Source organism: Tympanuchus pallidicinctus, unplaced genomic scaffold (genome assembly GCF_026119805.1).
Source record: "Tympanuchus pallidicinctus isolate F22 unplaced genomic scaffold, pur_lepc_1.0 scaffold17, whole genome shotgun sequence".
Lineage (NCBI taxonomy): Eukaryota > Metazoa > Chordata > Aves > Galliformes > Phasianidae > Tympanuchus > Tympanuchus pallidicinctus.
Window position 1 is genome coordinate 9,163,885 of NW_026294690.1, and position 15,035 is coordinate 9,178,919.

At 39.4% G+C, this 15,035-nt stretch overlaps 1 protein-coding gene across 1 annotated transcript in view; it reads right to left on the bottom strand.

Annotated features, from left to right (window-relative positions):
* EEFSEC (eukaryotic elongation factor, selenocysteine-tRNA specific) overlaps window positions 1-15,035 on the bottom strand; it is a 113,325-nt gene that overhangs the window by 48,887 nt on the left and 49,403 nt on the right. The window contains exon 5 of the mRNA XM_052678787.1: window positions 3,640-4,278. Coding sequence (XP_052534747.1) covers window positions 3,640-4,278 — 639 coding nt within the window. The remainder of the gene's footprint in view (window positions 1-3,639; window positions 4,279-15,035) is intronic.

Genomic DNA, 15,035 nt, shown 5'->3' on the forward strand with positions numbered 1-15,035 from the left:
GCAAAGCCTGAAAGCAAGGCAGATATTGAGGAAAAGCACATTAATTTTTTTAAATACAGAGAATTCATTCCTCTTAATGTCAGATAATATAGAAAAATTATCTTTAGGAAGGACAAGACCATTCCCAGAGAAAAACATGGTTATGCTCAAAATGGGAAACAATCACAGCTGAGATACGCTTTTACTTTCCTTTACCAGGCTTAAAAGTGCAGTTTGTGCTCTACAAACAAGGCAGTTTTCCTTCTCCTTTTGTTTCTTGCACAGAGCTACAGATTTACGAGCATCCTCCACAATTAGACCCTGCAAGAGACATCCTAAGATAAATCCTGCTTGTGCAAACTCTTCTCAAAACAGGCAGAATTTCTGAGTCACACAGGAAAGCACGATGCACTTCTGAAGTTCACTTTTCAGTTGAAGCTCACTGCATTCAACCTACATCTCCAGGGAAGCCAGAGAGCAAATAACATGATAAACATGAAGGAGGGGTTTATCCCAGGAACTGAGTAACAGCTCCATGACTCACACTGGAATTAAGCTGCGATGCCACACAGAAGCAAAGTTCAGAGAGGGAGGTATTTCAGACCCCGTTAGGATGAACAGAAGCCTCCTTCCCCTGCAGAACTGAGCACCCAACCAGGGCCAGCAGTTGCTGTTAATCCTCATTAACTCCTTGTCTGCCTCTGGGGGGTGCTGGCCACTGCAGTTCCCCAAGCCACCCCACAACCACCATTCCAAGTCACAAACTTTCTCAGCACATCATCTGTTAATTATTTTTGCCAAGACTCTCGCATCACTGTCCTTAAGGACAGTAATGCTGTTTGCAACAGCACTCTCAGCCCCGTGTTATATTGTAACTACAAGCCATCTGTTGCCATCCTAGCACTTTTTCCTGTTTAAAATACATTTGTCAGCCAAAGTTCTGCAAAGCTGCCCATGCAGCAGGTGTCTGCCCCCACAGCCATGGAAGCACCCAATGAATCAGAGCAAGAACAGAAAGCCCAACCACGGCTCCCTGGTTTCTCCTGGGTCAATCAGCTGGCTCCAATCCCAGCAGTGAGCTGCAGACCCCATGGAGTGGCTGAGAGGCGCTGCCCGCTCCCTTCTCTCACAGCACCCTTTTCCCCAGCAGCATTCTCCGGAGGAGGAGTTCTCACTTCTCATGAAGGTAATGTGGAATTTTTAGTTTTACGTTTTTAATGCCTCCCCAGGGAAGGTGTGCGGGGAGGAAGGCTTCCTTGCTCAACAGAGAGAATGAAACTTTCCTGCATCAGTGCCAAGAATAGACACCCTAAATTCAGCGATCCTAATCTCCAGCCATCCAGCAGCCATTCAGCAGCAGGGTGGGCCCAGCTGATTCAGATTTTCTATTAGCTAGTGACTTTGTGTACTAAAAAAGTCACTGTACCACCCAATTGTTCCCACTGCTCTCTGCTCCACGAAAGCACAGACATTAGAGGAGCTACCACAACAAGTGCCCTCAGTACCTCCCCAGCACGCCTTGGTAACCGGCACAGCCCTCTCCCCACCAGCCCTCCCCAATCCCTGCACACCCCTGAATTTCCAGCACCAGTTTTGCTCCTCTGCCCTGTTGTGCAAGAGGGGGAAACACCTCCAAGCCGAGCAGTGGAACAGGAGCCAGAACCTGAGAACAAACCCAACCCACAGACAGACAGACAGACGGCTTGGTGGCAGCTATCCAAACACAGCATCTGTCAGTATTCAGACAGACTGACAGGGGCCCATAGGCAGGGAATACCATGCAACACCTAAGGAAAGGATAAGGTAACCTCTGTAACTCTTTACTTTAAAGGGCAAGGGAAGGTAATGGGATCGTTCACTATACTCAGTAAATTACTGTGTTGGCAAAAATATTCAACCTACATTCACTAGTTATTTTATCAATGAAATTCACATATGAATAATCTGACTAATGTTATTCTACTATTTACACACTACAATCAATAGCAGAAGTAAACCAATAAAGGATTTGAAGATTACGCAAAAAAAGAAAGCCACTGAAAGCACATCACCAAGGCTACGTGTGCCAAGCCAGTAAATTCATAACCTCACAGCACTCCACAAGTTTTGCACTCCCTTACACAAGTGCCTTACTTAGGAGCAAAAATAAAGAAAGAAGCCAGGACTGGTTCATTTCAGTTAAACAAGAACCAAACAGCATGTGCCTCCATGGGTCACACCAACTTTTGTTCCCATTCATATTCCCAACAGCCACAGAGAAACAACAGCACTTGGTAAGCCAGGTCTCTCCGGATATTGGCAGCATGGTCTGGGCACAAACAAGTACATTTTTAGCAGAGATGAAGGGAAATGTTTCATGAGTTCAGATTAGAGCAATCAGAATAATAAGTAGAATTGAGATCCAGACATTTACATTTGGTCTGTCTTCTCTGCAGCTCAGAGGAAAGACTACCTGCAATTTGGTGTTCTAGTTCAGTATCACCAGCCAAAGAGAAAGGCAGCCAGCCATTTCGAGCAGGGGAAACACAATACACCTAACACAAAGAGTGACTACTGTTTCTGGCATCTCTTACAACCCATCTTAACAAAGAAAAGATTCTAGAAAGTTACAGATTGCCTCTTCTGCTTCCTTTCTAGTGACAAGATGAGCATCCAAAAAGAAATGGTTTTGGAATTTTGACAATGAAGTCCTCTTGCTCATTTAAAAAGAATGGCCTCTGAAATCAGCAGTGGAAACACAAAGGAGTAACTTTGCTTGAAAAAGCAAAAACACAGATTCCTCTGAGAGAAAGGGAGGGAAACATACATAGCCTATTTAATTAATATAGTGAAGCATTTGGAAAAAGGAACCTCACTAATACAAAATCATGCCCTGAGAAGGAACATAATTTATTTTTACTGTTATATTAGTAAAACAAACATAAAAGTATTCAAAGACGTCTGCACTATAAATTGCAAACGTGATAAGCTATGCTGACAATTGTTTAGTCTCCTTTAGCAAAGTAAGGAGGGACCTTATTCAATACTCAAAACTGTTTCAATGGAATTTTGAAAAGAAGCAGTGAGAAGATTGCCAAGTGTTTTGTTCAAGTAATCGGATTTGGATTAGGAAAATAAAAATTAATAGTTTCTTACCCAGAAGTTAATAAAACACCTGGAACACTAACTAATCAAGTAAACATTTGCTAAAATTTTCATCAGTTACTTTCATCTAAGGGTAAGCAATTAAGTTATTTATAGGCAGATGTATTTACATGTAGCACATATATTTTCAATGTACTGCTAACTGTGTTTAAAAAAATCAGTGGAAAAGTGGAGGCTTTGTCAAGTGGGACAAGAACAACAAGCTGACCCACTTAGGAAGGCATACAAACAAGGCAAGTTTGCAGGAAGAACACGAAGGCTAGACCATCAGAAGGATCAATGAAAAAACAATATCAAATTACTTGGTGCTGTACTGACCTAAATAAACTTGTCAGCCTTGAGGAACCATCTCCAACTCTTTGCAAACAGGAAATACATAATGCACCAGGTATATAAATGTAAGAAAATGGTATAACCTCAACTATAACAATGAAAATTCCACAACATAACAACATATGTTTTCAGACAGAACAAAGATTCCCCTCTCCAATGAACAGCACTGAAAGGACAGCTTACCCTCTCCACTTGTCCTTCTTTGTGCTTTTGTTTGTATACTTTCAGCTTTGCAAGAAAAGTCTCTGCGTAGTTCTTGTCTTCCGTGCCTTGGAGCAGCACCCCATGGAACGCCAGCCTGCAGGTATTTGCATGAATATCCGTATCCAGCTTGGAGCCGATCACAAGGCACAGCTTAGGGCAAGTGACGGGTTTTTCAAACTCTAGCAGAGCCCACTGTTGTTTTGGCAGCTGGACTTCTGACTGGCCATTTTCTTTATTCTCCTCTGAAGGCTTTGAGTCCTTGGACAAATACTCCTCTTGATAAAGATAGTCTTTATCAAAATCAAAAGCATTTTCTTGAATTTCTTCATTGAAGTCAGCAGGAGCAGGACTGAAAAACATCACTCTTCCCATGACTGTTTCATGACCGACTGTGATATGAAACTTAGCCTTTGTCTGAAGCGCTCCTCGAAAATACTGGATTTTCGTCAGGGAAATTATTGCAGCATGGATGGTGTGAAGTGATTCTGGGGTACAGATCAGGCCTCGTTCCAGTAGTTTGGGATCAAACTGGGTCACACAGATGCCTACTCTGTCACCCTGCATGGCGTACGTCACAGGAGTATGGAACATCTGCATAGACTTGACTTTCTTTGTCACCTGTGGATGAAAGAAAGAAAATGAAATAGAATTGCACACAAGCACATCACAGGCATAAAGCCACATGTCACACCGTTCCCACTTCTAAGGAGGTCGCCCTTCTGGAAGAATCCAAAATTCAGAACTTAGGAAGTGAACAGGCTGAGAATATGCCTCTATCAATTATTTGAAAATACCAAGACTTTGAGCCTCTTAACGTATTTTGAGTGTTTCTGGCCATCAAACTCTAGAATTATCATGGCTGCAATTAGGTTGACATTTGCTCCATCTCTGCTGCCACACGTACACACTATCTACTCTCACCTCAGAATAGCTTACTTAATGTATTCTCCCCTTTATCACCTACACCAGCAAAAACACAGCAATAGTGCATCTAGCCACATATCTGCCTCACTGCCTTCTCATTCCTTCCACAAAATCCTTTTCAGTCACTTTTTTTTGACTTGGTTAAAAACCATCAAGTGTTCAGAAAAAAGTTATTTTCCTCAGTGTTTGTACAACACTGAGCACCATTGCATGTCGTAAAGTATCACATCAAAATAATTAGTAATACAAAAATCTAAGACTGCAGCCCATTCAATTCTAGACAAAGAAAAAAGGAAGAGAGTTTTCCCGCAAATGTCTGTGTTTATAAATCAGGTTTGCATCACCTGCCACTAAATTCTGGGATTCCATCTGTAATGATTCTTTATATGAACTGAAATTATTAAAATATCTGTCTATACCAAAATCTAATAAGCTTGCTATTCTATTCCTTATTTAAAGGAGTTCTTCAGCATAAAAATGAAATCAGCTTTTAAAGATCAGTCTTGGCTCTAATCAATCAGACTGAAGCAATTCAGTTTAACAAAGCTTCATTTTGGCTTCTCTTTCACTTCTGTAAACCATTTTTCAAGAATTTCTCTGGTCTGTGTGAAACCACATGTTTTTCTTCTGATAATTTGCCTATGTTGCCACCTGCTGCATTCCTACTAATGGATGTTGGATAGGTAACAACTCTGCCTGAAGTTCCTACATTAGATAGCAAGCTTTCAATACTGAAATGGTATTTTTGGCAATAAAAAAAAATACTTTTCTCCTAAATAAACACCAAGTACTTGGATAACAGCCTTCAGCACAGAAAAGTTACACACATCATTTGTGAAAGGCTGAAACCTCAAAATTCAGATCCAAGAACTGAACTCTCTATGGGAATGGTCTGTTCCAGAGATCATTTCTGTAGTGTTTTCTGTCAATATATAATAGATTTTATGGTGAATGAGCACAGAACAGAATTGGTAGCAGATCTCCACTCTCAGTATCAATTTCTTTTCTGCTCTCTTCCCTTTTGACAGCTGTGGAATTGGTACTAAGAAAAGCTTTACGCCAAATGCTACTGTGCAATTCTCAGCATTCAAGCCATTATTATGTCTTACTCAGCTGTAACTATTCTCAAATCAGCCCTCAACCACGGCGTGCCCCTTAGCAATCCATCTTTTAATCCTTGCACATTGCTTTATTTTCTATTCCTAAAGTCAGAGTCCAAAATAGATGAGCAGCAATGAAGAGAATTCCAAATTAACGATTTAAGGATAAAACTCAGCAGATCTGGGCTTCATTCTCAGTATGCCGCACAACCTTGAGGACCTCATTTAGGTTAGACTACTCAGAACAGTCTAGAAAAGTTAACCTTATTAACCATGAAATTATTTACCATCTAGACAATACTGAATGTTTCCACTTCTTCACATCTTTGTCTTGGATGCAGCATCTCAGTAGAAATGAGAATTTCCTTTTTCTACAAAATCTGCCAACCCAACATGAAGGGCACAAATATTTGGCTTCCCAACACCACCAAAACAAGCAACATTAAGAGAAGACTGTAGAACAGAAGGAAGAAAAAGAGTAATTGGGAAACTAATTGCAGGAACTTAGATCAAAGTAGAGTAGACGAAAAGTTTATTGGCTGAACTAAAATCTTTACTAGCTGGAATATAAAAGCTCTCCAAAGAAGCCAGGAAAAAGTGGTCACACTGTGGTCACAACAGTTCTGCATCACCAACTTTGCGTTTTCTAAGCACATAATGAACAATATTGAGCATAGCTCCACAGTGATAGACCTTACTGGATACAATGTAGGTAAACATGGAATCGATTACATCTCATCACTCAAATCAAAAGCCACATGTAGAAATCTTATATTTGGTGAATTTAGTTTACCTTTCATTTTTGTTGTTATTTTAAATTTGTATAATCACTTTAACATTCTTAGTCACATAAAGGACTATAAAAAGGATGAGGGAGAAGAAGCTCATGTGTTCAAATGCAGTTTAAACAACAAAAAAAAAATCAAAACAGAAAGACTGCCCAAAGTCCAGCCCTTGAGATAAACAAACACATTCAATGTAAAAGAATCTGTTACTTGAAGACCAAAGCAAAAGCCCACTAAGATTTTCAAAGCAGTTCAGTAGACTAATAGAAAACAAGATACAGAAAAAGTCTGCTAATGACTTTTCTGCAATATATCAGAGCTTCTTTTCCTTTATTTATCCAACTTGCATTATCAGCCATATGCCATTGCTCATAGCTTCTTCAGATAAGAACCTAGTCATCCTGCTGCCTCCCAGTGCTGCAAGTGCATCTTTCTAATACAAAAGATACAGCAATCCATACTTCCCTGAAATACTGATGAAAAAGTGCAAAGTTGCAATAATTACCATTCATATTCTAGCAGAGAAAAGACAGGATTAAAAAGCGGTGTTCATAAAAGGAGTATGTGATATGTGTCCATATCACAACAAGGGACCCCCACCAAAGGATGACTATCCACAAGCAGAGTCCTACAGATGGGTGTGCAGTGTTTTAGGTAAGGCAAACCACTCCTGCTTGAGAAGCACCACAAGGATCCCTGGGCTGTGAGTACAGGAGAGCAACAACAAGCATTCAAAAAAAAAAATCACGATTCAAGGCCCTTGCACTACTCCATGCACATCCTCCACCCAAATCACTGTTTTAAAAAATGATGATATATTTTCTTAATGTTCTGAGTCTTTGGGGTTCATGTCACAAACTAATGAGCATCCAGAGTTCCACGGATCTTCAGCCAGGACCCCAGAATAGCATAAGACAGGTATGGAGAGTTGTCAGTAGCACATCACTGAACAACAGTAACAGACACTGCACCATGATCAGGCTGTGGAAAGCCATCTCTTCCCAGTCAACATCCCCACGGTAGCTTGGACCAACTGCAAACAGCAGCAGCCTTGATAGGAAATAATTCCAAGACATGCAGATGTCACCGAGATGCTGTGACTCAGTAACATCTTTCTGAAAGGTCTGGAATATTTCTAGAACCTACTTTTTGTCTGTAGCCTCACTTTGGCTCCAAGAAAGAAACATCTTTTTCTTCCACATGCTATATATTTTACATGCAATGGTTCTTTTACCTGAATTCTTAACTGAAGTTTTAAGTGCACCACTTAATGATCGCTGTGGTACTTATGTAATGCCACACACATGCTATCAGATTTTATTTAATATACTCCTCCTCCTGTTAAAATAACTCCACTGCCTGAGTAGCCTGCACTGCAGTACAGGAATAAAGCAGTATAAAAGGGGATGGGAAAATCTCCTTAGCTTATTTCCTTTCACAGCATCTAAAATATGTCCATGCGCTCAGTAAATAAAGATGCGGGTCAATGATCATACTCTCACGCTGCTCTGCTTTAATGTTATATTTTTAAATTAAATTATGTGCATGTTATATTAATTCAGACAATCACAAATCAAAAATTAGCAAGTGTCAAGATTAAGATTTGGCACACGATGTTAAGTGACCTTCTGTGCGTAGGCATTCTCCTGTAGTTTTTGAGCATATAATCTCAAACTTTTCCAGAGCCTGATCTATCCAATGCACAGGCTGACCGAAGCTCACTGAGTAAGAAACTCCCCCATTTCTTTTCTTCTGCCTGGACTGCCCTGAATTTGTTACTTGCTGTAAACCATCAAATCCATACAGTGCTGTATGCATTCCATCTTTCTGCAATATTTGTTTAATAAAGTTCAGTCAGCATCTCACCCTTGCGATATAACATGGCATTGCCTCTCACCTGTAAAGAGAAAATTTCACCACATCATTTGTCATGGTCTTAATTCTCAAGAAAAACCACAGTGTGCACTTCCTGAAAGCAGAAGGTTGATTTTTCAGAGTATTTAGCATTTCATAGCATTTTCAGCCAAAAGAGCATCCTAACAGCCATACAGGATGCTCTGGACTTCAGGCAGGGAAGCGATCCCCATGCTTCACAGATGAGGCAAAGGAAGCAGCAGTAGATGTCTAAGGTACATCCTCTCACATAAAGAAGACCAAGATCTCTCAAAGGTTGTAACAAAAAAAGGAACATGAAGATGTCAAGTAACCTTAACTGTAAGCAGTACTGCGCATGCAGGCCGTCACTCGGATAGCAAGGTATGCAATTTGAAGTACACACAGTGCTATTGAATTTAGCCATTAAGTATCTACACAACAAACATCAGACCCATAGTAAAACCGTAGCATGGAATAAGCTTAAAATTTACATACCAATTAAAATTTCTGCAACTTATCAAAATATATTTCAATAAATATTTTTCAAAGAAAAAAACCCAAGAAGAACTCAAGAACAGTACAAAATGATAGGTTAAAAAAAGGCTGTCTGGAATTTTCTTCCAACAAAATGAACTGAATTCTTTTTTCTCCTCCAAATAGATTTTGGTTTAGAACAATAATAATACTTTTATCTGAAGACTTCAAAGTCACATGCAAAAGAATATATCACAGTAAACACAGGGTTGAAGGTTTTATAGAAGAACTTCTACTGGGATTTTTTCCCTTCTTCTTTAAAAGAAATTTGTTTACTGCCAGACTTTGAAAAGCATAAAAGGGGGAAACTATAGGCTAAAGAAGTAAAACTTTTACATGTAAGGAACATTGGGAGCTTTGTGAGAAGGCTGGTTTTGGTAGAATGTGTGACATGTAGCCCAATGTGAGTAATATTATATCTCAAATAAAAATCAGCCCATGAATATACATAATCCAAAAGGTAATTCTCCCAATCTCTGAAATGTAATGGAGCCACTCTAGATCACTGAGGCATGAATATTTACCGTATTCAGGCTTTACTGCTCTCGATCTGGGTTCAATTTTGCAAATTAAAATGAAGGCTCTGTGGATAGAGAGATTAAAGAAGAGCATCCCAAAGCCTGCCTGTTTCCTTGGTGTGGTAGCAGTGATCTGGTTACCCTTCTGTTAGGTTATTTCTTTTTACTTAATGGAGTAGGTCAAAAGCAATTGCGAGTGGAAAGAGGAGGTCATTATTAGGTCACAACCTTGGAGTTAAAAGCTCACTAAAGAAAACAAACACAAAGCGAACATAAAGCTGAATTTAAAAATAAAACCCGTAATGAAAAATAATATTTTCAGGTCTTTTCACTTCTGTTTTGACAGGTTAAGTGAAAAAAGTAGAACAAGGTCATTTTTTGTGAACAAAATTCTCCTGTCCCTCCTCTAAAATAAGTTTGCTTATAGAGGTGATTTACACAAAACGAAACAAAAGTGATGAATAATTACAAAGAGATCTGGTTGGCTCCATTAAATGTGGCAAATATTAGCACAAATCACGGAGCTAGTGCATTTTCCTCTGAACTACTTGGAATGGAAACAACAGCACTCGAGTGCAGTGCGCCAACAGACGAGCAACACAAGAACGCACACCTAACAAATCAAGTGACAAAAGTGGTACCACTCCCAGTGAATTCCTTGTACCAATTACTATCAAAACAAAGGCTACCTCTGCTATGTAAAGAAGAAAAGGAATTAATTACTATTTGTAAAAGTGGGTTTTGCAAAAAATCCTTTTTAGTTTGTGAAATTAAAAACAATTGGTATACAGAATTTTTATGATTTTCCTTGAGGAAGGTATTTTAGGTGGTAAATTTTAAAGAGCTGGACTGCAAATCAGTTTCTAATCCAAGACAGTAACAGTGATTGACATTAGAGGAGTAAACTTATATCACATATTGCATATTTTCAAAATCTGAGCATTTGAGTCTCCTGTAAAGAACAAATAATTTATCCCTGCCACCTCGGCAAACAATTCTAAGCTATTAAAGGAAGAAAGCAGTGCAAAGTTTGGCACAGCAAAATCAAATCCTAAAGCACAGATACCTGGCAAAAACAAAAGTCAGGTTTCCAGTAGTGATCCTGATGAACCCATCCATATGCAGCTGGGGTAAGAAAGGGGACAGGGCAGAAATAAGGGAAAAACGGCATGGAGGAGATGAAGTGACCATCTTTTCTTATGACATTGGAAATAAAGCCAAAACACAGTGGTGCTTTCCTAGCAAAACCAACACCAAATCACGTGGAGGTGCCACGTACTTACAAAATCAGAAGTTTACACTTTTTTGCACCTCTGAGCTACATCCTGGTACCAAAGGGTTACTGTACTTTGAAATCTCTACCAACGGCCTTACTAAACGTTTAATATTTTTCTTTCTGCTTTCTTAAAGGCCCCAGATGTGTTCTTGCAGATCAAAAGAGACCAACTTATAAAGTTAAACGAAATGAAGGGCTTTTGTTCCTAGGCATCGTTGCTGAACTAATTATTCCTAGATGTTGTTTAATGAAATAGTGGTGCTATATATTAAAACATTTAACAGGATGAGTTGCATGAGTTATAGGAAAGGTCTGATCTGGGATTATAAATTTAAGTTTTTCTTCAAAGGAGATGAAACAAACTACTCACAACTCCCCAGTACTTTCTGTCACAGGAAGTCTGAAATAAAGGAACCCAAAAATGTATGAAAGCTGAAATATCATTCTACATATTTACCCTTCCTTAAATGATGGAGAGCAAAAGATGGGGGAGTTGAAAAAACCCCTGAGATTCTTTGAGGTGGGGAAATGAAGATCTAAGTTACCCTGTTTATTCCCTGAATGCTACAAAGCACAAGTTAAAGTAAACATTGGTCAAGTCTTGGAAGAAACTTCATTTCAGAAGTACCTACGCAAAACAAAGACCCCCATCCTAAACTCCTGTGTTCAAAACAAAGAGCTACAGAGCAATTCAGCATTCTTATGAACAGGGAAAAAAGGCAAAAAGAGAGAGTGAAGGCAAAGGACTATCCTAACAACCAATTATTAGAATTGGATATCATACTGTACAATTATTATTAGAACTGTATCTTTTTCATTTATTTATTTTTTACAGCACCCAACCATGCCATATCTTTGGCAAAATGTTTATTTAATCCTCCATTTACCTGAGAGAAGCAAGAGAGACTAAGAGATCCCCGAGGACGTCTCAGGCTAAGAAGGCAACTTTGCAGAACCGTGGCTCTTACTCAATCAGACAATAAACACTTGGCTTCCCTACGGATAGTCTCTCCTGTGTTTGTATTTTACAGCCTGACACCGGCCAGCCCAACACTTGACACCTAATTAACAGGCCTAGGAGCTGGAGGTCCCCATACTGATCACACTAAATGGGATTAGTGTGAAATAAAAAGTTCAAAGGGTCTTGACCAAACTTCACCACAGCCCAGCTGTGACAGCTGCTACGAATTTGTGCATCCAGAGCCCCACGTTTTTATTAAGGGGTCCAGCCCACGAGAGCACGCCACAGCCTACGAGATCACGAAGGTTCACCGAACAATGTCAGGCTCTGTACTGAGGACTAAAATCCCCTTGCTTGTTTGCATAGATCTTTTTGATTAACTCCTGAAAAGGGTCCCTCACCTCTGATACAACAAGCTTTTACAACAGACATGAAGTTGTGACTTCTTTGCCTCTCAAGGACTTGTTAGCTTGCTACAGGAAAGCTGTCCAACTTCAGAAGATCTAGGTTTGGATATAAAAGAAGTAATTCTGGTACACGCTGCAAAGCACCCTTAGGATATTCTGACAGTGACAGCCAAGAGGCTGCCAGATGTATTCAAACAACAGAACTCCAAACTATTATCTGTCAAACACGCTTCCTACTCACCTAGGCCTTTCAAGTTGTCATCAGGTAAATAAGTATTTCTGCATTTTACCTCTCACACCTCAGCACGGTGTAACAAGCGGATGTGCAGTGCCACCAAGGCATGGTCAACGTACAGCAGGACTCTCTGGAATAGTGCCCTGTTTACTATTTGGGATAAATAAACAAAACGATTTTCCTTTTGTTGCTGCTTTTATTGTTTCATAGAATCACCGTGTCAAGATTTTATTATTATTATATATATATTTTTTCATCCTCAAGGGATAACTACTCACCGAATTTACATATCAAGGAAATAGACAACACCACAAGAGCCAGCACACAAGTACTTCTGACAGCAGATCACTGCTGAAGACAGAAGCTTGGTTAAATTAAGGGAGGAACTAAAGCCTGTGAGAGAGGGACGTAACATCAGCATGTAACGGTATTTACACTTACGGAGGAAATAAACCTTTTAGCATTTTATACAGTCCTAGGGCACATCAAAACCAGCTTTTCTTGCTTTTTCTCTTCTCTCTGCATGCATTTTTCTTCTACTACATTTCTCTCCTTGGGCCACTTTTCACTTCCATCGTTGGGTTTTGCATTTGCTCCACATCCTGCTGAGAAAGCCTTCAGTGACACGGCCAGTGGTATTTTGATGTACTGCAACCAGGCCGCAGAGTTAACATTGCAAGAACAGGGGAAGGCTTCCCATGTCCCTGTCTGCAGAGCTGGGGTAAATAATAAATATTATTATTATTTATTAGTAGTAGCATTAGTAATACTGCAAAAAGCTGGAACCTTTAATTTAAAAAGAAAAGCTGAAGTTACATGTAGTCCAAGAGTGCACACCAGAAGAAGTTCTTTGAGATGACCGGATGCAGTCCAAAGGAAGCTTACCAAGCTTACCAACCAGTTTTTTTTTTTCCCCTTCCACATTCACTATATTCTTAAAGATTTTTTTTTTTACACAGTATTCTTTGAAAGTTCCAGATTTTCATAGTATTCCTCTATAATCAGATCTCCTCCACAGTTTTTTCCACAGTAGTCATGAGCTTCCAAAACTTCCATCACCCAAAATTCTGGGACTAAGTGCTTCCTAATTGGTGCAAAACCTCATAACCACTTTCTCTCTTGATGCATTACGTGTTGTACCTTCCCAATTTGAAACGATTGAGAAATACTTAAAAACAACTCCCTCACATACACTATGGAGGTAATACCTCCAGAAAAAAGTACAAATTACAAGTATACATTAGGTCTGCTCTCTGCTAAAAGTATAGGCAAGACAACTGGTATCAGAAAAGTATTTTCAAAGACAACAAAAGCAAGAACTGTCAACTGAAAACACACCTCGCTGTAACACCAGGAAGTCTCTGCTGCCTTTCAGTGTCCCTGCTAAGCAGACCCACTTCACCAGCCACGACATCTACCAACTGGTCTTCATTAGCCAAAGCGATCTCTCAAAAATCAAAACAGCATTTGCTCTTATCTTTGACAGCAACATGACACAGAGGATATCAGCCTTTATCTCAGCGCAAATCAATGCTAACGTTGGACTGCATATCCAGAAGGCTCGCTTTAATACAGCAATACACACTGTCTTCCTATGTCATGAATTTATGTGGCCTTTATTTCAAAAACACATTGAAATTCTTCCACAGTACATATGGACATAAAAGATACCCATCAGAGCAAGAAGATTGGGTGACTCGCAATTTTAGGACACTGGACTAAGATAAAACATAGCACTATATGGTGCATCCAGGAGTTGAATGACTTCTTTCGCACAACTGATATGGCTTGAATAAGATATGATTTTATTGGAAGGGACTGTTCTCCCTAAGTAAAGGCATCTAATGTTTTACTAGAAAGGCTCACAGTAAGTTAGGAGTGAATCCAAAACTAGGAACTGATCACAGCACTCAAAACAAAAACTCCTATGTTAGAAATTCCTACCATAACCAGCGGCAGTCAGAAAATTGAACACCGGCTTGCTGGTACAACAGGCTGAAGCTTTATCACTATGTCTCAACAGGAGTGGGATAAGGATAATTTAAGCACAGGTGAGGACAAGAGAGAATAAGAAAATAAGAAAAGCCTTTTAACTTGCTCAGTAAGCCAAGCTTCCAAAGTTACTGGTTGCTCTGGACTAGAGACCTAACTTCAAGGATCATCAAAGCAAAGAGGAGAAAGTACGTGCAATATTTATACTATATATATATTTATATAGAGAGTTAAATATATACTATTTATGCTGTATTCTATGTAGCATATATACCTTCCATATTCTTTCATATGTGCAGACTGAGTGTACAAGTTTTTAAAATGAAACAGTAGTTTGATGAAACTGCCGCCACTCATCACTAAAACCTTTTTTCATCTTTTCTAAAAAGCAAAACGGTACTGAGCCACTACAGTACAGCTCAGTTTCACCTTTTCTTGTTCTTGCCGTATCCTTTGGACATCATTTTATAACTATAGCAGATTTCTTTCTGTTCTTTTCCAGCAAAAGGCAGGTGCCACTTAGTGCTTTGGGTTTTTATTTTAGTCAAGTGGGATTCATGACATACTGTTTGGAAAACAGCTCAACCCCTTACTTTCCCAAATACACTATTCAAAACCCCAAAAGGATGTTAACATTTTTCAAAAGCATTGGGTTAGCCTATTAGAATATCAAGCCTGACATGTTATCTAAGGCAAAGGCTTATTTCAGTTGCTTCAGAGGAAAAACATGAAACCTCAGTACCTCACCAACCGCGCAATAATGAAAAT